The 24,537-nt window shown below is 40.9% G+C and overlaps 1 protein-coding gene across 1 annotated transcript in view; it reads left to right on the forward strand.

Moving 5' to 3' along the window:
* Nucleotides 1–21,694, forward strand: part of EPHA4 (EPH receptor A4) — a 125,746-nt gene extending 104,052 nt beyond the window's left edge. Inside the window, exons 10-18 of the mRNA XM_073359960.2 lie at nt 1,420–1,533; nt 1,748–1,933; nt 6,068–6,129; nt 6,641–6,850; nt 9,367–9,516; nt 12,154–12,347; nt 14,804–14,959; nt 15,243–16,114; nt 19,222–21,694. Of these exons, the coding sequence (XP_073216061.1) occupies nt 1,420–1,533; nt 1,748–1,933; nt 6,068–6,129; nt 6,641–6,850; nt 9,367–9,516; nt 12,154–12,347; nt 14,804–14,959; nt 15,243–15,357 (1,187 nt within the window). The 3' untranslated portion in view covers nt 15,358–16,114; nt 19,222–21,694. The remainder of the gene's footprint in view (nt 1–1,419; nt 1,534–1,747; nt 1,934–6,067; nt 6,130–6,640; nt 6,851–9,366; nt 9,517–12,153; nt 12,348–14,803; nt 14,960–15,242; nt 16,115–19,221) is intronic.
* The last annotated feature ends 2,843 nt before the right edge of the window (nt 21,695–24,537 follow it).

The following is a 24,537-nucleotide window of genomic DNA, read 5'->3' on the forward strand; positions in this document are numbered from 1 at the left end:
TACCACCTCTTGGAGAGGCGGGAGGTATTAACTCTGTGGGAGAGCTCTGTCCCGTCGGCTTAGAGCTTCTCCGCTGACATAGCTGCCACCTCTTGGAGAGGCGGGAGGTATTAACTCCGTGGGAGAGCTCTGTACTATCGGCTTAGAGCATCTCCACCACAAGCAGTACAGCTCTGTAGTGTAGATATAGTCTCAGTAACTGAACATGCTGTTGTTTCTAGCTTTATTGAGTGAAGGATCAAGCTTAGGGTCTGAACTCAGAACTCCTCTGGCCCAAAAATGGAAGTTGTGCGTTCTGAGGGCATGTTCACACTACAGATTTAAGTTGACCTACAGCCACCACAGTAATTACTGCAGTGGCTGATGTCCTCACTACCTTCGCTCTAACGGTGGTACCCCTCCTTACTAGGAGCGCTTACACCAACTGAAGAGGGGCAGAGTGGGGAGTTGAGAGCCAGGGATCTCAGTTCCACACTGCTCCCCATCGGGAGCCCAGCTGCCCACTGGGCAGCAGCCCGGGCTTCTTGGCTCCCCATACTCTGCCAGGAATGTGCGGGGGAGGAGCAGCCACCCATGCTTCTCAGCTCCCTGAGTGGGGAGCCTGGCAGGCACAACCCAGCAGGGAGCCAAGGGTAGGTTTCAGAGTGGTAGTCATGTTCGTCTGTATCAGCAAAAACAATGAGGAGTCCTTGTGGCACCTTAGAGACTAACAAATTTATTTGGGCATAAACTTTCATGGGCTAGAACCCACTTCATCAGATACATGGAATGGAACATACAGTAGGGAGGTATAAATACACAGCATATGAAAAGATGGGCATTGCCTTACCAAGTGCATGCATCTGATGAAGTGGGTTTTAGCCCACGAAAGCTTATGCCCAGATAAATTTGTTAGTCTCTAAGGTGCCACAAGGACTCCTCGTTTTTTTTAGTATCTAAACAGACTCTGCGCAGCCCTAATTACACTGACAGAAGCCCTACCTCTCTCATGGAGGTGGTGTTATGTTGGCGTAGTAAGCCATTTACATTGGCGGGACAAGGCTATAGTGTGTACGCTGACATAATTAGGTTGATGTAAGCTGCCTTGCATCTACCTAACTGTGTAGTGTAGGCCTAAGTCACAGGGCTGCAGCCAGCTAGTTGGCCTGCTACCAATATCAGCGATTTATGGAGTTCATTCACTGTCAAAAGCCTGATGCTGTTTCAATAGATGGGAAATTAAATGTTTGCATTTAAAAATAAATCCCATTGTGGAATCTCCTTAAGTCCTTTCTTCTTTATTCAGTCAGTGCTGACATGGTGAATCTTTACTGGACACTTTCTTTGCTGTTGTATACCATTAAGAATTCGCTCCTTGTATGTTCTGTTCTCAGCAGCATGTAGATCAGTGACATCAAATAAAGCATTTTTGTCTTGCAGGTGTGAGAACATATGTGGATCCTTTTACATATGAGGATCCAAACCAAGCTGTGCGGGAATTTGCCAAGGAAATCGATGCCTCCTGTATAAAGATTGAAAAAGTCATAGGTGTGGGTAAGTTTCAGGACATCTGTGTTTGTGCAGTAAATCTGTTTTTGTAATGCATAGCTTTCACTGGTGTTTAGGTACCTTGAGATCTAACTGTGGTTAGTGTAACAACTCCCTAAAACAAACAGGACTTTTCAGAACTGCATTGACAATTACATTTTGGCTACAAAGGGTCATGTGTTTCATGTTCATGGCTGATTGTTTGGTCATTTTCCTGCAGGTGAATTTGGTGAAGTGTGCAGTGGACGTCTCAAAGTACCAGGAAAGAGAGAGATCTGTGTTGCTATCAAGACTCTGAAAGCTGGGTACACTGACAAACAGAGGAGGGACTTTTTAAGTGAAGCCAGCATCATGGGACAATTTGACCATCCCAACATCATACATTTGGAAGGCGTAGTTACCAAATGTAAGTAGGTCATTTCTGTGACAAGGCCAATTTGGAAGTCATTGAGAAATTAAATCTGCATATTTTTCCCCCTGTTAAGTGACAGATGGCACAGATCCACTGATAGCTAATAGGAGGAAATCAGTGCAGGACAAGTCATTAATCTTGTTGTCAGCTATAAATGGGTTTATAGTTTCAACTGATACCCTATCTGCAGGCAGCTTGTGCAAGGTTTTTTAGGAGGAATTAATACTGCAGGTTTTTTGGTATGTCAAGCAGCCATCTTTCAAACCTTTGCTAGACTGAGCTGCTTGTTACAAGATAGGTGAAGGCAGATGGTAAGCAAAGTATTTTAAACCCTTAAAAAAAAATCAAAACAAAACTACAGTGTCGGTGTGCTTTGAAGTACAAGGCATATCTGTGAAGAGCAGGTCTTTGAAATAAAATAGTCTTTATTTTAGTATGAGACTTGCGTATATGCTGTCTCTGATTTATGACTTTGATAGCCTTGCTTCCATTTATAGTAACACCTGGTCGATCATTTTGTTTAAAGCCTGTTAGCATTCGCTTGAATTCTGTCTCAATAAGAGTATGACAAAGCTCAACAGATGCTGTTTCTAAGCCAGAACTGAAATACACCTTCAAGACCCATGTGGGTCTGACTCCATAAAGCACCACTGAGACTGTGTAGTGGTTACTGTTTAAGATGTCTGTGCTCCAAATACAATGCATAGCATAGCTGCAGAACATGCTGCAGAGTGCTAAAAGTGGAGGAAACTTTAGATTTAGGGGTTCATTTTCCGTGCAGTGTAGTACCACAACGAACCCTCTGCATCCATTGTTGTGAGTGGATGGAGCTTGTGCATTCAACCCTTCACACAGCAATGAGAATACATGGTGTTTAATTAAAAAGATCTCTTGATAATGAAATAAAGTGGCTGATTAAAGTGATAGTGGAGAGCCCATAATTTTTAATGAACTAACATTAGAAATGAGCTAAAGTGTAGAAAAAAATCAGTGACAATAAGAATATTTCATTTAGGGAAGATTTCAGTTGGACACCCATCCTCTCTGGAATGTCAAATGGGAGCTGGATTCCTAAATCTCCCATTTGTGCCTTTGAAAGTTTCTCTTTTATATCCTTGAATTCCCCCCTTCTGATGTGCATGATTTTTGCTGTGATTGGAAATGTAATTAGTACAGAATATCGTTGTTTTCTTTTAAATACAAATTCCACAAGGAAAAAAAAGTCATTCAGACTGCTATTGCTTATGGCTTACCAGGCCTTGCTAAGTCTCTGAGTACTTTAATTAAAACATAATATTATAATTAAATACCTTTGCAGGTCTGTTCCCTTTAAAAAGAAAAGGGGGGGGGTCATTTCTGAGTAGGTGGTGGTGTGTTTGCTACAGACTGTGATTTTCATGGCACTTCTGGAAAAAAGAGACGCAACAGGGGGATCTTTGTATTGGAATCCCACCGAGGCGCTAAAACCCCTTAGCTAGGACAGCTGTAACAGTTATAAATGGCTGGAGGTATCTGCATAATGCAGTTCTCACTGAATTAAAATGATTTAACATTTTCACTGAGGAGGTGGTAGGCTGAGCCGACCTCAGCGCGTCCTGTCATCTGGCTCCCAGGAAGCAGCGCTTCTGCTACCAGCCAGCTCGGGCAGCTCAGAGCTGTTGCTGTTTGGTAAACAGGGCTACTTAAGAAGACATTCATCTCAATTCCTCTTGTAGGTTTTCTGAACATTGTGATAAATGAATGCATTTAATAAACTGAAAACTAAAATGCAAGATGAATTGTGGATGTGGAATGGATGGGGCTGTTGGAAGAGAGGAAGCAGGAAAGTACGAATGCATTATTGGCTGCTAGTCAAGTACTTTCATAATTGACTAGATGATGGTTACTTGCTCCCTCCCCAGCCTCTTTCACCCTCTCCCACTTCCCCACTGCTCAAGCAGCGCCTGAGTAATGGAATTATGTGTTAATGCACTGAAAGAGAGTCTCCCTTTCTTCTGAATTGACAAAGTGTATTTTGATCGAGGGAGGTTAATTAAAACTCATTTAGATGTATTTGTTCTGTCGAATGACCGGTCACAGTTGCAAAGGGTAAATGAAATGGGGAAATATGCAGATTGGATTAGAGTGGTTTCCATTCTTACTGATGAATGTTCAGATAGGTGAATTTTCCTGTATGGAGAGGGAGAAGGAGTGATGTCTTCTCCCAGCCTTTTCCTGTAAGAATGCAAATATTCAGCCATGGCTTTTAAGATCACACCCACATAATTGTTTTGCTCAAGGCTTACCTTTGTTCATGCAAATCAGATTAGTAAGTATCCTGCTGCCTGATTACAATTTCAAACACATGTTCATCTACATGAGCAAAGGTGGCATGTGATCATGACAATGAGAGTTTTGGGCATTGGCTGAAATGGTAGGAGAATCAGGAATAGAAGGCTGTGTCTACGTTAACAGGGACTTTAGTGGCATAATTATGGCACTGAAGTTATGCTGGCATAACCCCACAGTGCAGACGCATCAGAGGAAGGGGGTTTCTCCATGCTGTAGGAACACGGTTAGCCAGATTGATGGAAGCATTCTTGCATCACCTAGCAGAGTTTACATGGTGGGGAGGTCAGCCTAGCTACAGTGCTCAGGGGTATGGATTTTTCACACCTCTGGCAGAATTACAAGGGGGAGGCATTCTGTTGAGTGAAAAATGCACTGACGTAGAAATAATTATGGGAGCTTTTCAGCACTAAAATATTTCACAGATGGACAATTTTAATAGTCGATTGTTCTGAGCAGATTCTGATGGTGAATGGAGCAAGGAAAAGTTGAGCGTTTTTGCCAGCTCAGCTCAATCTTTATATTGAAGGCATCTGCAGTTTAGGTCGCAGGTTGGTTGAACCCTCTCTCCCCTATAAAATTCCCTTGTTCGAAGCAGTTCCTGTCAGTATAAATACAAAAGCAAATGTTCTCAGGGACAGGAATTTCTCTTTTTTTTGAAGGAAGAAGCAGTACTGTCTAACGATTAGAGCAGAGAGGTAGGAATCCTGGTTTCTGTTTCTGACTGCCACTATGTGGAGCCTGATCCTCTAAGGAGCTAAGCACGCCCAAGTCTCTGATTTCAGTTCTCCTTGTAGAATTCACACAGCCTCCCACGGGGCTGGGCTTGTCAATCACTTAATCTCTTTATGCCTATCATTGGGCATCTTTAAAACAGGAGTAATGAGATTGGCCTCCGTCCTTCAAACACAGAGTCTGAACATGATGCATGTTTAGTCCATTGAAATCATTGGGGTTTCTCACCTGCAGGATCAGGGCCATATAACTTTGTATGTCAAGCGTTCTATATGTGCATATTTATTCATTATTATTATTTATTATGAGATAGGCCATTTTTCTAGTTACCATTCTATGTCAGTAACCCAGTATTTCTTTTTACATTTCTTAAAGTTAGCTTTTCCCTGTTGCACTATGGAAAGATGAGTGCTGCTACTGCATCTGACCCCATATTTGGCACAATTCACTGAATCGTTTATTTTGTGAGGGAAATGGAGAAGGCTCATTTAGAAATAGCAAGACATACAGGATTCCGGACTGAGAAAGTCAGGAGGGGTTCTGGGGAAGGAGTTTATATTTTGCATGCTCAAATCTCAAGCTGCATCTGAATGTCTTTTAGCTGCTGACAGCTTTCCACTCCCCTGAAGCTTTGATTTTTCAAAAGAAGAAAAAGGATCCAAGTGCTCACTGAGTCTGCCTCTAAAAGAAAATGCATATTCTAGCAAAGAATTTAATTATCCTAACGATTTTTCAAGTTTGAACAGCTCTATCTGGTTTCCCCTCCCTTCTACTTCTTTAGTGAGCAATTATCCATTCATAGGTTCCCTGGAGACTCGAGGCCACTTTAGTTAAAGACCTTGTCAACCAGTCACCCAAAGGGTTAACTTTCCAGATGGAACCCTTCAATGTTCTCGTCCCATAATATTTCTTTTCCAGATCCCTACAGCTGAGGCATAAGCTTTTTAAATTAAATTAGATGGTGCAAGACAGGTGTCTTGGCAGTAAAATCCTGTGCAACCCATTTTCATCTCATTAACATCAGTGTTCATCAAGGAATTATATTTTTCTTTCTGCAAACTCTAGGTAAACCGGTAATGATCATAACTGAGTACATGGAGAATGGTTCCTTGGATGCCTTCCTCAGGGTAGGTGATTGCTTTATAATAAACCAAAAGAGGTTTTACATAGGGAAACACTCTCTGATTCCTTATTCTTGTTCTAGTTGGTGGAGGGATAGAGAATATAAACCGAAGAATGTTTGTATGTGGGAAATGCTTTTTAATATCTTTTTCTACTGCTGCCAGTAGCTGGTGGAGGGATACAGAGTAGATGTAACATTTGAAATGTAGGCTCTTAAATAATCCATGTTTAATAGGGAGCAGTTTTGATTTATTCCATTTTTGAAAGCCTTGCAATGCTGTAGATTCATTAAAACTGGATATATTCCATACATCACAGGAAGCAATGACAAAACCTCTGGGTTTGTACTTTACTGGTGAATTATAGACGCTAGTCAGGAGGGTGAGGAAATAACATTGCATTTCATTTCAAACAAGATGAAGATCTAGAGGTGTGCTCTTTGCCAGCTTCAGCTGTGGCAGTAATGTAGCTTTTAACTTAATGCTATGTGATTTTCCCCCCCTTCCCCATCTGCAGAAAAATGATGGCAGATTTACAGTAATCCAGTTGGTGGGAATGCTTCGTGGCATTGGCTCTGGAATGAAGTATCTGTCTGACATGAGCTATGTGCATCGGGATCTAGCCGCTCGAAATATACTAGTCAACAGCAACTTGGTCTGCAAGGTGTCTGACTTTGGCATGTCCCGTGTCCTGGAAGATGATCCTGAAGCAGCCTATACTACTAGGGTAAGGCAGGAAAGGGCCTTTTCTTCCCTACAAAGTGGTTTTGGTTTTTTGTTTTTGTTTTGTTTTTAAATAATCTCAGGCACACATGAAAACCTGTTTCATTGCATAAAAGTGTACATTGGGCCAGGATCTCTGCCAGTGTAAATCATTGTAGATCCATTGATTTCAACGCAGCTACATCAATATAACTCTGTTAGGCTCCAGCCCATTGTCTTCATTAGGGTGTTCAATGTGCTAGGAGTTGGTGACAGGAGCTTGAGACCAGGAATTAGGGGTTTGGGTCCTACTCCTGCAAATGTTTATGCAAGTGCTTAATTTTGTGCATGTGGATAGTCCCACTGAATTTAGTGGTACTACTCACGTGTGCATATATAGGTGTGTGCTTAAGTGTTTGCAGAATCTGGACCTTGATGATCTGGACGGCCTCTTCCAGCCCCTAAAATGGATTCTGTTCTAATTGTGATTAAAGAACTTCTCAAGATGTCCAACCCCTAAGCAGTTTATGCTAAAGATGCCTGATAAATTACAAAGACATGATGAAGATTTTCTGTTCATTACTAATAATATGCAAATTAATATTTAAATATGAAAAAGTGGGGAGTAGATTCGAATTTTAGCAGCATAGTGCTACTAATTTTGCTATCCTACTTTTAGTATTCTGCATGTAATGATACCAACACTACCCCTCCGCAACACCTTTGAAATTAACATGCACCAGGAAAAAAGTTAGGGATTTTATAAAGTCTTTTTTTAATTGCTTGTTGTTTCATTTTTAAATATCTGCCATTCTCCATCTGTTCTCCTGAGTGCAGAGATTGTCTGCAGTACTCAATTTCTGTGGTTTAATCCCTATACTCATCTTTTAATGAATTCACAGTTCATTATTCGGAAAGATAGACTCATGTAGTATTGTAGTATTAAACGCTGGACAACCCTGGTATTCCCCACTAATAAACGTGGTGAGAGAGGGGGGCTGAAACAGAGGTCTGGAAAGCTGTATTCAAGCAAATAAAAGTATAGACAAATATACCAGGGCAAGACAGAAACTATTGAAAAGCCTCCCTTTGAATTTAGTGAGTGCAAATATAGTACTCTGTTTTCTCAGAGTAAACTGTAGTGAATCAGTGTAATTTGCATTACAGCACATTGTCTTCTTTTAGTATCAGTAATGAAGTGCCAGGAACATTTGGATGAGCTCCACTGTATTCGAGCAGCTTAAAAAAACGTTGAGCTTACTGACAATTTTTAAAATAACAAGCACACATAAGCCATGTCCATACATCTGTGTTTGACAGAAGAGAGAGTTTGCTTCATGGTCATAGATAATACAGTGAAGTGCTTTTTTTTTTTTTTTTTAAAGCACTTGTCCTATCTTAACATAATTGTCTGTTCTGTTCCCCATCAGGATTCTAACTCACTGAAGTGAAAGCATCCTAAAGCATGTAGTCACAAACAAAAAAGGCATACTAATGCATATATGCATTCACATAGGGCCTTATCTAAAGCCCTTTGAAGTCAGTGGAAAGACCCATTGCTTTCCATGGGGTCTGGAACAGCCCCATACTAAACACGTGACAGACGCACAAAGGGCAATAAACTATCAGCCAGGTAAACAGAGACAAAGGACAAGGAGTTAGGAACAAAAAGTGTCTTCAGAAACTGCAAAGAAAAAGAAACTCAACAACATAAATTATAACAAAGAAGAAAAAACATCTTTGTTCAACTTTCAGTAATGTTCCCAGATGGGACTGCAGGAAATTTAAAGCTCAATTAAAAACACCTTGTGCATTAGCATAAACAAAAGGAGAAATCTCTGGCACAGCATCACTCGAGGCAAAATCAGATAAACGGGATGGAGTTCTTTTTAAAACATTAGCTAACCCCAGTTGCCCAATTCAGGTGCCCGAGCCTTTTTATTTGTGCGTACTTCAAAAAATGCAATAAAAAAAGCTCTCCCCAATGTTAGCTGGTATCAGAAGTGGTCCTGTTACATGATACTATACTTAGCTGTTCCTATACTGACTGTAGCAGCCTGAAAGCTGATTTACTCTACTTCTGAGTTATGTATGGGATATCATCCATAGGGAAAAGCACAGTATTTCATGCAGCTTCCTAGCTGATCTTCTCTTTATTTCGCTATTCTGGAAAAAAAAAAAACAGAAGTCTATAAGCCTATTTTGTTGGGGCTGGGACAAGTAGGTCAGACGGGCAAGCAAGAAAATAGTCAAACCCTTGCACTAACAGTGTGTACTTATTTGCTTTGTATACTAATCCTCCAATATATGCCCTATAAACTCTTGGCTTTTTCCCATGCTCAGTGTAGCCCTAAGCAGAAATCTGGCAGTGGGCTAATAAAAATACATTTAACAATTTACTTATTTGCATCCCTGTGACTAAAGAGAACAAATGGATGGCATCTGTCTCCAGTTTTGAAGCAAGTGACATAGCACAGTGACATCCACGTGAAGCGTCAGTCCAGCAGCTTACCAGCCTTGGTCTTCTTCTGTTTTTAATAGGGTGGCAAAATTCCCATCAGATGGACTGCACCAGAAGCAATTGCCTATCGTAAATTTACATCAGCTAGTGATGTGTGGAGCTATGGCATTGTAATGTGGGAAGTGATGTCATATGGAGAGAGACCTTACTGGGATATGTCCAATCAAGATGTGAGTTCCCTTCTGATGTTGTTTTATTTTTTCTTCCTCTTTGTTTCAATTTTTTCTTCTTTCCTCTCAATCCCAGTGTGGTGGTGATGTGTTAGGCCCAAATTTTGCAAAAGGAATAGCGTGGATGGACTCTTATACCCACGTGTGTCTCTTTGCAAGATCAGGCCCTTAAATAAAATTTTCCATTTTGGATCAGACCTTTACTTCGTCAAGTCTGGTATCCTGCATCTACAAGTGACCTGTAATTGATCTATTTGTTCATCGATTGCAAGTGTTGTATGAAGTTGAGCTATACTAAACTATAGACTTACATGAGGCACTCTTCGGAACCCGTGATTAGGTGACTTCCAGAAAACACAATGACCCTGATCCAAAAAAGGATCCCTACCCAGAAAAGCACTTAAGCAAGTTTTTAAGTCCCATTAAAAGTCAATAGGACTTGTAAACAGTTTTAAAGGAAATAGATAGAAGAGTGAGGAGTGGAGCTGAAATGTTCATAAATTCTCATTTAAAACATTTCAGAAATAATTATGTTAAAAAGAGAAGGACAATGTGAATATTGATATTAAACTTCCACTTCACTGAGGGTTATTCGGAAAAAAACTCTTGAATTTATGGGGCTTCCCATTAAGAGTTAATTTTCCAAACCCTAGTATACTTGAAATTATTACTATTTGTTGTTCAGATAACTTTATTTCTTTTACAATATTCAGAACAACACATACAAGGTATAACTGTGATTATCACTCAAAGCATCCCTTGAGAATGGAATAGTTGCCCCAAGAGGACATTAAAAAGCAGCTTCACTAAATGACTGTTCTTAAATTATGCAAGTCCCTTTTAACAGTACCATCTGGACTACTTCATCCTGTTCCAAGGGGGAGTACACACAATAGCTGCTATTTCAGAAGAGTTCTTTAATAATAATACTAATAAGGGTCTGCGCTAATAGAATTTTTACTAAATAAAACAAATATTTCCTGTGAAAATGAGACATGGGCTGGCCATAATCCCTTTCCCAAAGGGTTTTATAAGCAAATAAAGGAGTGGGGAAAAGTTAACCGGAATATATGGTCATGGAGTCAAAGGTGGGAAGTTAAATAACATTTTACAAGTCATCCACATTCTTATGTGGAGCTGAACATTTTCAAAGAGCATTTATGTGTGGATGGCATTTAATCTAAAAAACGGAATTTAATTACATTTCCTTCTGATGTGGATGTCTCCTCTGGCACCCTGCCTTGCTCTCCTATATCAACAGGAAGTCATCAAGGCTTTACAAGAAAACAAAGCACCAGATGCACCTTGGAAACACAACGTATTTTCATTAGCAATGATAGGTCATTCAGAGCAATACAGAAGTGGGTTTGCAGATGCCTCCCCTGTCTGATGGGTCAAGATAGATCCAAAAACTGGTGAGGTAGCTGTGGTATTGTCTGTGGATCCTAACGGAAGAAGTGTTGTGCAGCTCACATCATACATAGAGAATTACATAGGCAAGGAAAGACAATGCAGTGGTGATGGGTGGTTTGTGAAAAGTACTGGATTGACTGCCCAGGCGACACTAGGTCTCCTTATTCTCTGAATGATCAGAGGCAGTGCAAGCATCTCCAGACTGTCAGGCAGTGTATCTTAGCCACTATTCTAGAGACCAGCTGTAGAGGTAACAGCATAATTCCGTCTACTGGAATATTGATTCATGGACTATTGGTCTTTGTTCTCTGCTAAGTCTGCCAACAAGGGTGCCCATTAGTTCCAGCTGTGATAGGGAAAAGGGTTGTGATGTGGGTACCATCTAGTAGGAACAGGATCTTGGAATGACCACATAGATTGCCAGACTGCCGCCGGATAGTAATGAGCCATATGTACAGAAGGTGTGAGGTAGTTGCATAAAGTCAGGCTTTGGATCAGGTTGCATGCTTTAACTGACACAGTAGGCAGATTGGGGATGTGCAAGAGGAGGAAGAGGATGGAAGGAGGCTTACCCTCCCTCTTGCATATCAACCAGCCACAACTGGGGAGAGAGAGAGAGAGAACAGGCCCTGTGCTACATTACACTACTAGTGGAGCTAAGTTAGCTCAAGAGGACGGGGAGCACAGGCTGCACCCTGAGAAAGAGTGTGAGGAGCTCTAGCTCCGAGGTGCTGTCCTCAGAACTGGCTGAAATTCCTGTTGTGGCATTGCTCCTCCTCACCCCTATCCATGACGACTAGCAGCTTAACTCTGGCCCCACTGAAATTCAGTGATCCCCGTCTGTGTTATTTTGGTGTGTGGCTCGTCAATGAGCAGCATCTTTGAAGACATGTGTGCTTCAGAAGCCATACCTAATGCAGCAAATGTTTGTGATATTTATCCCCAGTCATGAGCTTGAAATGCATGTGATTGTCTTCCCTGCACCATAGATGTTCCCTAAATGTGCTCATCTTCACTAGCTTTAAACTGAATTAATTTCTGAATTCTCAAAAGGAAATGGTGAGAGTAGGTAGGCCTCAGCAACAGCTTGAGTTTGAATTTTATTTTCCACATTGTTTCGTTTTGTTGTGGGTTTGTTTCCATGCTTAGGGTCAACCTAGAATGGTTTATACACAGCTACAGTCTGTGAAGTTCTTTAACTGTGTTTAATGGTGCTGTGGATAGGTTATTAAAGCCATTGAGGAAGGGTATCGCCTGCCACCCCCAATGGACTGCCCCATCGCTCTCCATCAGCTGATGCTGGACTGCTGGCAGAAGGAACGCGGCGACAGGCCTAAATTTGGACAGATTGTCAACATGCTGGACAAACTCATCCGCAACCCCAACAGCTTGAAGAGGACAGGCACCGAGAACTCCAGGTCAGCTGTGCTTTCTTAATGGTGATCTATGAGGGAATATATTAGAGGTGACAGGCAAGCTGTAACTCCACCTAAACTTCGGTACTCACATTAAGGTGTGCATCCCAGCGCTTGCTAGACTGCACAGCCCTTTTTTATCCAGTGGAAGATTGTTTCCCACTGGGGTTACGCCGACATTCCATCCGACCACACTGTGGGGCCCAGTTGCTCCTGGCTCTGTGAAAGCAGAAACTGAATAAGGAAAGCAATTGCTTTATCCTACCAGCTCCGAATGTTTTTATAACCTAGATTTAAGGGTGGCTTTGAAAAGATCTGATGCAATCAAGTGATGTTTTCTTGACAAAACAAGACATGCTGAGTCTCTCTTTTTTTTCAATAAAAGATCCTGAAGGGGTCTGCTTCAGTGCAACGTAATTAGCAGGAGTGACCTGGTTTCCTAAAGGGAAAAGTACATCATCAAGTTTTATAAAGCCTAGGTAGGATTTGCAAATGAGCATTACAGCCAAAGCCTTGTGGGCACAGTGAAGGCGTGGATTAATTATTATGTGAATTTGAATTTGATTTTGTGGCAAGACAACGTTTCATGTCTCTACGGATCCTGTGTTATGTTGCAAGGAAATTTCAAAGCTGTTAAAGAGATCTTAATTTTGGGCCAGATATTCAGGTGGTGCAAACCAGTGGAACTCTTGAAATCAGTGGAACTTCACCAATTAACACCAGCTGAGGATCTGAACCTTTATTTGAGAGTGTTTGTTGTCTGCTTTTAAAGCAAAATTAAGTCCGCTTGAAATGAATAAGTGGAAGGGTCTGGAGGGAGACAAAAATTAGCAGAGAATGAGGGTGGAGGAAAAACATCCTAAACATGATCCAATCCCTGAACAGAAAGGAAATAAGATATATATTCTCTGTGCTGCCTGGAATGAGTATCTCTGAATCAGTGGAGCAGTAACAGAGGCCAGACCGTTCCTGATTCAGCCGCTGGCAGGCCAGCATAATGGAAAAAGCTGTTTTTCACTTTTAAACTAGTGGATCCCTCTGTGACTATTGCTTACCATTTACATTACCAAAGACAGGTTATTAGTCCTCTGAGGCCACTATCACCACACTTCCTCCAGCTTGCCCTAATTGCAGCTGTAGCCTGGCGTGTGTATCCACCTCTGTGGTTTAAATAATTTAAGAAGGAGAGAGTCATAATAACAACTGTTTAATCTCCTCCAACTTGATTTGATTCCAACTCACAGATAACATGTCTTTGACTACATTTAGTTATTATTACAATAGTTTACAGCCTGTTGTGTGTGCCTTCTCCCTACATTCAAATCCCGTTTGTAGACTTCTTTTCCTTGGAGCATGAAATCCAAACAAATATATGGGTATGCCTTTATATATCGAGACTGATAATAGACTGTAAATGGTAGTGTATGCATTATATATAATATGAAAAGGGGCACCGAACAGACTGCAAGAAAGTATGGTAAAAGTTGTGTAAGTGCTACCAACGTGAACCCAGTCCCTCTGGACAATATATAATAGCACTGTAGAACACCTAGTCTTTGATTCTGTGCATTTTAAAATAAATGATCAAGATGGCATTTGCTTTGTTTAGATCTATGATAGTAATTTACAGTGGCTGAATGAAAACCATTGCAATTTTCAAAATACGTAAAATAATAAATGAGCTATTAAATGGGCATTGAATTTGTTCAGATAATTATTCCAGAATCTCTACAATGGAAAATAAGAAGCACAGTCCACAGAGCAAACAAAGATCAAACCATTATTCCCACCACTCCTTGCATACGTGCTGCTCAGGAATGGATTGATTAAAGAGGGGATTAACTCCCTGCTGTCTGAGTTTGTTTGAATGCACTGAGCCTGCTTGCAAACCTGGCTAGAAACCTACCTGAGATGAACTCTCCTTGAGGTTTGAGCGCCAATCCAGTCTGGCAGGTTCTGAGCTCACAGTTCCTCTGCTCATACTACAGTAGTGTTTCTGTAGTTGTTGAACTGAGGTGTGACATATGCAAGATTGGCAAGTCTTGAATTGCTGTATGCAGGATACAGACACAGTAGCCTGAACATGTTCCAGCATTCAGGACCTCATCCTTTGCCGAGCACATTGTAATAAAAGTGTTTTCCATGAACTTTGTTGCATCTGGGGCTTAAACTATAAAGGGCACAATGATTTGATTTACAACTGAAGGTAACAATAGACACCAGGGATCAAATTCATTCTTGGGGCAAATTGGCCTGTTCTTATATGGTTGCTAAATTTGCCGTTGGTTACATTTTTATAGTGCATGAGCCCCAATTTTTACTAGTTACCTGCAACATGCCGCCCTTATTTGAACTGATGGTATGTTTTGCCTAGTCACAGCATAATCATTGTGGAGCTTAAAATTTGTTCTGTAAACCAGCTAATACCTGTTATCTGCCCATGTATTTTCTGTTCCTAGACCAAACACTGCCCTGTTGGATCCGAGTTCTCCGGAATTCTCAGCCGTTGTTTCTGTGGGGGATTGGCTCCAGGCCATTAAAATGGATCGATATAAGGATAACTTCACAGCTGCTGGCTATACAACCCTAGAGGCTGTGGTACATATGAACCAGGAGTAAGTACTCAGCGTATAACAAAAACTGGTAAATCTGGATTTAATCGGCTTCTTTTGCTTTGTGCTGCATATCATTACGCTCATTAAAGGAATGGAATGCCTTTCATTTGGATGGAGTAGAACTTTAAAATACCTCCACAATGCCTTCAGTTATTTAATTAAACATTTCTATACATCTGCCTTGCTTTTGCAGTATTACATGTGGTTGACTCTCATATGTTGCTTTGCATCAGCATTTAACACAAAGTTCTCAGCCCTCTGCTTCTTTTCTTGTTTTAATCAGTGATCTGACACGAATTGGGATTACCACCGTTGCGCACCAGAACAAGATTTTGAGCAGCGTCCAGGCAATGCGGACCCAAATGCAACAGATGCACGGCAGGATGGTTCCCGTCTGAGCCAGTACTGAATAAACTCAAACTCTTGAAATTAGTTTACCTCATCCATGCACTTTAATTGAAGAACTGCACTTTTTTTACGTCGTCTCCTTGCCCTTTGAAATAAAGATCTGCAGCATTGCTTGGTGTACAGATTGCTGAAACTGTGGGGAAGGGGGCCCTACCGAAATGACAAGCTGTCATTTTAAACCAGACCTGGAACAAATTGTTTCTTGGAATATGCTTCTGTTGATCAACGATATGTAAAATACATGTATCTATATAAATATAACATCACATTCAAGTTTTGATGCTGTGTTTGCTGCCAGATACTGTGCTTAAAAAATAATTATTCTTCCTTCCCCCAATGACCTGGGGATTACAACCACAGTATTTTATTTGTGGGATAAACCATGGTTGTGCATCTTTCACTGGAACGAAGAGTCTACCCATGATCTTTTCTGCAGACTCAGCGTGTCACTGATACCCGTGCGGAAACCTCAGTGAGACTATTGTTTGGCTGATCGGTGCCTCTCAATTAGTGATTTACCCATTTACAGGGTGAGATAGGGAATGACCCACCCTGAGGATTACTGGACAAAACTGGACTTCTGCGGGGTTTGTTATTGGCTGTTGTTGTGCCATACTGAGTTGTAAATCTGTAAACCTTTTCCAAACGTCTTACTGACAGTCAGCTGTGACAATCTTGACTGTGAAACTTCCAGACTCACATCCCTTTCCCCTTTGAAGGAGCAATCACTCTTGCAACACTGAAAAGGTCAGTGAAAGTATAGCCTCCATTCTATTCCTGGTGTTTTTATTTTTTTAAACTATACTGTCACCTGTAAATACTGTGTGGAAGAAAATGCATGTAGGACTGTGGTTCCAACTATTTTGGATAAACCTGTACTAGTCTGCCAGACTAAGCTCAGCTGTTCCTACTGCATCACATTCAGTTGCATGTACTCTTCACTGACAATGGAAATTGGGCTGTTCCAAACCTTTGTCTCGCTTGCAAGCTCAGTTGTGGGTTGAAATGTGTGCAGACAATAGGATGTAGATGGTTTTGGTGGACAGTTCATCATGAAGAGTCTGACGCTGTTCCTGTTGATTTCTCAGTGGTGGGTAAAGGATTGGACTCTACAGTAGTGGTGGGAAAACAGAGAAATAGGCACTAATGCCTAAAAGCAGCAGTACTGGTAAACGTACTATTGGAGGGGAACCACTAATATAAGATTTCCCTCTGTCTTTGGAAACATGATATACCCTGCGTAGGTAAAACAATCAGAGCAAACCCTCTAACCTTCTTTTAGGCTGAAGTTGGGTCTCTGCTGTCACATCTGTGGTGTTATGTGACCAAGAATGGAGTAAAATGGAAGTACATATGCCTTTTTTCTTCCGTTTGCAGATGTGAGCTAGTGTGTAGTGATGGCTACACATGAAACAAAAATGTTACTCTAGGAGATCCCTGCATTTTTGTTTGTTCACCTGGGGATTCAGTTTGGTGAGATCAAAAGAGCTCCATTTGGGCTTGAGCTTTATTTGTATTAAGATCCATTTATACTGTTCTGTCAGTGTAAAGAGGCCTTAAATTGGGCATAAATTACACGTACGCTCCCTTTAAGATCCTTTTACACTGCCAGAGCAGTAGTACCTTGCCAGACCTTAGTGTATCTGAGTACCAGACCCATTTGTGCTTTGATATGGAGGTGTAGAGAAGAGGACGTTCATGCCCCTGAGCATTGATTTGCAAAGTTTTGTGAATAACAGACAGAGTCTTAGTAGGGCGAACTTTTGGTCCACCTCTACACCTGACAGCAGCTTCCAAAAGACTGAGCTTGGTATGTTGAAGTTTAAAGTCACTGTATTTATTCTGAATCCAAAACAGCTGACTTTGTTGATACGGCAAGTTTGACTTGTTCAGTCAAGTCACACTCATCATTTTTTGTCACGTGTAACAATAACTTGCTGATTTGAACCACTAGCTTTCTTCCCAACCCCCATACTCCAGCTTATTCTGAAAGCAAGTTGTTCAGAATGTGGGATCCTAAATTTGGGACCTGTAAAATCACTACAACTTAGTAAAAACCTTTTTGCAACATTACTCATAAGAGCTTTTCTATTTGGGAGGAATATGAGATTTGTTTCAAAAACTACTTAGACCATCATGTTTTAACATCATTTTGCTGGAGGATGTAAGCCCTGGAGATTCATTTGAAAGATCTGACATTTGTACTTTGCCAACAAATATCCTTTGTTCAGTTCAGAGACATTTTAGCTTCCCCTTGCTGTAAACCTGCTATAGAAAGTCAAGGCTATCTTTTAAATAAAAGCAAAATGTACCCAATTCTCTGAACAAATTGGAGAATTATGTGGTTGACATCTAGTAACAATAAGGTCAGAGTATTTTAATATTTTCTTTTTAATATGAAAATTGTGAAGGCCGTTCAGAAACTAAATTTTACAGGGTGAGTGGCAGCACTGAACTTCACTGTGATCAAATGAGAGTGGTGAGTGGGCAAGAACATGAACATGTTTTTAACTGGAGGAAAGCTCTCTGTGTGTGTGTGTGTAAGTCAAACTGAAGGGGTAGTAAAAACAGAACTTAAATGGAAAATAGTGTTTTTTCTTCACTAAAAGAAGTGTCAGTTGTCTTTATCCTGCTGATCTGATGCAAAGCAAGGAGAACAATGGCAGTGCTACACAGCTTACTGTTCTAGCAATTTATCCTTCATTTTTTAATGAATGATGTTTCCACTCAGGACTTTGCATTGGGAAACTGCAGGGTGTCAATTCTGCTGCAAGGGAAATGAAAGCTTCCTAGCAAAAAGGGATTACAAAAGAAGTTCACTTCACTAAAGTGACCTGATAAATCCATAAGCTATTTTTTTTTTTAAACATTTGCGTGTGGTTTTAGTAGAAAATTGCATACACAGGAGCACACGCTGATCTTTGTACTGGTCATAAGCAGGCTATACTGCCATTAGTTTAGCCAACAAGATGCTCATGAATTCCAGTGGGAATTCTTCATATATACATGTGAATTGTACTTTCTGTCCACTCTGAAACAAAACTCCCTTTGTCTCATTTGGAAGTCATTTTCCCCACCTGCTGGGAGTGTTTTTAATTTTGTTGTACCTACCCACGTTACCCAGTTATGTTGCCTGTAAATAAGTCCAGGATTCATCAGTTCACAATAATAAGCACCTGAACACATTTGCTTGCCTTTGGAAGAATGGCATAGTGGGTCAGGGCTACAAGGAAATGCAATGTTGATCCACTGTTTCCTTGCTGCTGACACACACACGCACATACACAATTGGCTTTGGTGTGGTTCTCGGTTCCCCTGCTAATATAAACCATTTACAGCACCTCTCTGTGGGAATTGTTCCTTTCCTTTCCGTGCATTTGGAGATCCTCCATTGTTCACACCTTGCTGTGATTTGTGGGGATTAACTCTGCTGCTCCTGGAAGACACAGTGACATACTTTGGGGTAACAGAAGGCACTGTTAGTGCTTGGACTTCCACTAGTACTACCGTTTCTGAGCAGTGCACATAGAACACAGTCAATTAGAAATCCTGCGCCTTCATGAACCTTTCCTTCCTATGTTATTTCTTTAAACTATTCAGTGAGCCAGAATATCGTTTTCACACTTAAATACAGACAATAACCATACAAGCATAATTTAAAAGGAAAAAATAAGACACTTGTGCGTTTGTGCAAACTGGCCAATTCCCACGCCTGCCTATTTGGGCAGGGAACCTCATTACCTAGGGGTAAGATGCAGTGGCAACTTCGTTAGGAAATCCAAATGGCTGCTGTCCAGGTGCTGTTGTAGCTGCGTTTGTATTTGATCTAATGTGTTCCTGTTTCCTTTTTACAGGGAAAATAGATTCTGCTTCCTTGGCCTGACAGCCTTTCCTATTGATCATATTGACCATGGGAGAACAAAAGACCAGACATGAAGCCTTCCAGATTCCACAAGCCCTGCTTCACCAGCACGGATTCTGGGGAACACAGACACTCGATAAGTGGAATCAGTCCCTGAAGAGTGGGGACTTTTAATTTCCCTTTTTGCTTTGAAACAAAACAAAAAGACTATAAGGTTCAATATCTGTTCTCCAGTTGTCATTTGAGGAATGTACTGTATCAAAGCCCTTCAGACTTCTGGGATTCCCCCCTCCCCCCCTGCTTCTTCCCTCTTACGGTTTTATTTATATATTTTGATTCCCCTCCACACCGTACCCTCCTCATGTCACTGCTGCATCTTGTTTGAGTGCAAGTGACAGAGCACTACAGGTATTACCATGGACGCCAAGTCAGATGCCGTGACACAGAACCCAGTTCACGTGAGCTGCCTATATACATTGCTGAAGTGACATTTTACACAAAATGTGCCATTGCAGTGATATAAATATATATGTATTTTTTTCTTCGAATTGATAACGGACTTCTTATCTCTTCCAAATGTGCGTGTGTGTTTGCGTGCGTCTGCATCACTGCATGTGTAGAATTGCCTGGGAATGTGCTGAAAGTATCTCTGGGAGCTCTGGGTTCCGTCCCTTGCTAGTTGAAGAGTTACACGAGAAAGCAGGCCAGTAGATGATGTCTGCAACAGTAGCAAGAAAACACACACACAAAAACGTTTAAATTTCTGTATCTGTAAATGTATTTTGTAGCTGCCACACTAACCTTAACGACTGGTTCTGCAGCCTAGAACAGGAGCACTTTCACTTCAGTTGTGGAGTGATGAATAATGAGATCCATAACGGTGATAAAGCTTTCCATCAATATCACTTATTCTTATCAAGACCTGTTCATGATCAAAAACACCAGTTTCTTGATGAAAAGTTGACGGGCGACAATGCCTGTATCCGTCACTGGTAACCCTGAACTGAACTCTTACGTAGCCTTTTTTATCTGCAAAAAGAAGATTTTAAAGACTTGTTGAATGCAAACAAATATATGCAATTCTTATTCATTCACAGAAGCACATTGCTCAGTGTGCCAGCTGTGAGAACCATGTGTCCTGTAGCTGACAGTCAAATACTTCATTTTCTCCCAGCAACAGTTAAGGAAATTAAATTGCAAGAGACGTTTAAGATTACAGCTGTTAACAAAAGGGTTGCAAAAGTTTGTCACGTTCCTAGTCTCCTTAGCCAAAGGATAGGTGAATTAATGTACAAAGTAATTTCTGTGGCCCAAAGACCAGTGCTAACAACCTACCGGTACTACCTAGAAAAGTTTACTGAGTATGGAGCGTTCACTGTTTATTTTCTGTAAACTATACTTGGAGTATAGATGTATGCTAGAGTCTGGGGAAGGTGCTGCCATTCCACATTTTGAATTCAGCAACAGATATGCTCAGGAGAAGCAATCAGTCAAACATACATTGGAAAAACCAAAACAAAGTATGGATGTTGCCACGTTAAAAGAGCATGCCACATTGAATGGAGCCGTAAAGAAATGACTCAGAGTTACTTCTATTTCCTCCTTCTCTCCTGGCCCCTTTATATTCTTTATTAAAATAATGTTACGTGCTCTCATGAACCACAAATTAAAGATCAATATAGCTGAGATGGGGGGAAAGCTCATGTAGTTGTATGGTTTCCCATACAACACTGTCAAGGAGTCAGGGAGCGAAAGTGTGCATTGCAAACCCAGCACATTCAAATTGCAGTTAAATGTTCTAAACAGAGCTTGAGTTAAAAAGTAAACAAGTTACTACAGACTTTGCTTCCATCTTTTCCCTCTTACAGAAGACGTCATCGACAGGTCTCTCTAGCATGGCAAGCCGTTGTTAGAAATTGTTCTGCTCACCACACCACCGGTTGATGTTCGTCCAGGTTTCTCGCTGTACTAACTTTGTGATTGGATCTGTATATTTAAAAATGTATTAAAAAAAAAAAAGGGCTGGTACTTCACCAGTAAACAGGACTTAAAAAGCAGTATTTTTCTTTTATGTGACATTTTCATAACCAGAAAAAAAATCCTGAATACTAATCAAAGAAATAAAGAGAGAGTGCATTTATTTTTTTGTATCACTGTAAGTATGTTGGAATATGCAAGGACTGTGGTTAAAAGTAGAATGTATGAGGCATATTATAATTTAGTTCATACCGAGAAAAAGATTCTAACAGCATTTTTTGGTTCATGAATTTGAACAGACTCTGGGTTAGACATAGATTTTCTATTTTAATTTGTAATCCCCCCCACCCCCCCATGAATTTTAGGTACACATAACTTATGTCATTTATTTATGGTCTTTTATACCTAGTTTGTAAAATTGTAAAATAGCAAACAATGCAAAAGTTTGCATTTGAAAACAATAAAGTAGTTACTGTACAAACCTCAAATGTGGCTAATGCGAATTATTGCTACTGTTTATGTTTGATCATTTGCTGACAATGCGCTTGGCGTAGCACAAAACTACCCGGCCCCCAAACTGGTTATTTCTCTGCAGTATTTGTGACACGTGCACTCTCATCATATTAATGCCGTAATATCCAGACGTTTACTAAAGTACACCATTCCTCTCCCCTCCCCCGCCTTACACAGATACCAATGTATTCCAGATGATGTTTAGGTGGGGGGAGGTGTAACAGTCATTACAGTTTTTATTTTGGGGTCTTATTAAAGTTTATTAAGACTTCAGTTTCCACTGCACAATGAGAATAGCCCCTTTTTCGACTGTTCCCTTGACTGCTCCTCGCTATATTGCCATGCTGCCTTTTATCGTCTCATGAGGTGAAATTGCGAGCTTGATTGAAGTCAAATGGGAGTTTTTCAATTTACTTCAGTTGGGCCAGGATTTCACACACAATGTGGGAACACTAACGATGCAACTCTCAATCTTTCAGTCCATCAGCAGGTGATGGGCACTGCTGCTCTGCTATTGTGTTACATTTGCAAGATAAGGAGTGAATCCAATGGTATGTTCTTGGAGACACATGGCAGAAGAGAGAAAGAGGAGACAGAGAGTTAGGGGCTGTGGAATAGGGGAGAGGACAGAGGCACAGGGAGAGTGGTGAGACAACAGAAAGGGGAAAGTGTGAAGAAAAGGACAGGAAAACAGGTAAAAAAGAGGGAACAGGAATGGTGGATACAGAATGTATTGGCGAAGCAAAGTGGTAGTGATGGAAATGAGAATGTCTCTAACCATGGGAGGGCGGGGGAAGGTTCTGCAAAAACCTCCCAATAGAAACTGTGGAGGGCAAACAATCTGTTTTAAGAGAGAGCTGGAGAAAGCTGTGAGTGCAATTGTCTGAGGGGGTTGCTTGTGATGGCAGGGAGCAGTGATCAAAAGCCCTGGGGCTCACTTCTGGTTTATGTTTTATGTTCCTAAAAGCTCATGCTTCAGGGTTTCAGCTAACTACCTGCAAGGGTCGGGAAGGGAAGTCTCCCTCTCCGCCATGCATTATTAAGGTTTTTCTTAATCTCCTTCCTCTAAAGCACTAGGGATGGCCACAAGTACAGATAGGACACTGGACGGGAAGGGTTCAGGGCTCTGAGGTGACACCTAGCATTCTTTCTCTCAGGTGCTTGGCTGGCTGGTAATGGCTCACATGCTCAGGTTCTAACTGATCACCCTATGTGGGATCAGGAAGGAATTTTCCCAGTTGCTCAGATTGGCAGTGATCAATTTCGGGCGGGGAGGTGGGGGGGCATTGCCTTCTTCTGCAGCATGTAGGCACAGGTCACTTGCCAGGATTACCTGGGTATGGCTCCCCTACCAATCGCCAAACCTGGCTTCTCATACGCAGAGGGTACTTCTGGCAAACTGTGCATTGGGTAGTTGAGAGATGTGGAGAAACATACTAGGAACTTCTGAGAGATGACCAAACTCCTTTATCACCTGTTGTGTGTGCAGATTTTTGGCTAGTCAAAGACTAGTGCCACTAAATCAGCTACGAGCTCCTATCACTAACAAAGGAAACACTGAAGTAGCTCGAAGTATAATTCACAGAGTTTTAACTATTTAAGAAGTAAGGCACGTGTAATAATGAAGGCTTCTGCTACAGAAGGTCTCCAACCCATGTAAATTGTATAAGGAGAATCTTGTAGGACTACAATGCATTCATTCAGATGTGCTAAGACTACTGTTGCGGTCTTCTGGAAATAGATTTGAGAGGTATTGTCTCATTTTTCATTATTTAAGAATGAGAATAGACTGAAAAAGGCCATGTGTTTAACTCTTTGGAATTCTATTAACTATATGAGAATAAAGTCTCCCACGTTCAGCAAATGCAACCAAACATTGCTGAAGGGTACAACTGTGTAGTCCAAGTATCATGTTTGGAATACACAGACTTTCTGGAACCACACGTTACAATCGCATCAGTGTTCACTTAATCATCCTGGATAGGGAAGTTAAATACTATATGCAATTCATACGCGCCACAAAAAGGGAGGCGGCCCTTCTGAAAATTTACTCTTCAAGATTTATTTAGCTTCTGACTCGTGACTGAAACTTTGTTGGAGTGGAATTGCACCATGGATGAATTAGTCCCTATATGTTATGCTTTATATGCAGTAAACTGTTGAAGTTTGTATCATTTGTACTTGGGAAGAAATATCAAGCAATGGGATGCTCCTACCATTTATACATAGGGAGCATGCATGCTGGCCGGAAGATGACAATTCCCTATTGGGAAAACTTTAGAGGTTTTGTATTTGTATTTATTCTACTTTGGAATGAAAACAAAAGCTTTAGAAGGTTTTTGTGAACCCGGAATTGTGTCAAAACATCAATTTTTTTCCATCTACTGGATTAGGCTTTCACTCTCTCCAGACAGTTCACCCTGCATCTAAGAAACCATGCCACCAAAACCCACATGTTTTCACAAAATGTTTCCATTTCTTTTTTTTTTGACCAAAAAAACCCCCAAAATTTTCTGACCCTCTCTCTCTCTAGCCTAAAAATATTGTAGTAGGAGAACAATAAGAGAGATGAAAGGGCATGAGCTGCTAATATACCTAAAGCATGTTTTTGCATCCCTTACTTGCAAAGAATGCAGCTTGGTTCATGATGACTGTTTAGAGTAGTGGAGTGTGAGAAAAAGCATGACTTATTTTCAGATGCTGGGACCATTCTAGTCATGTCAAAATCCATTTTGCTATTTTTTTTTTTTTTTACAATTACAAAAAATGCTCATGATACTCTTAAATCAACAATATGATTAAAACTATATGCATCTGA

The sequence above is a fragment of the Lepidochelys kempii genome, chromosome 9 (genome assembly GCF_965140285.1).
Source record: "Lepidochelys kempii isolate rLepKem1 chromosome 9, rLepKem1.hap1, whole genome shotgun sequence".
NCBI classification, from domain to species: Eukaryota; Metazoa; Chordata; order Testudines; family Cheloniidae; genus Lepidochelys; species Lepidochelys kempii.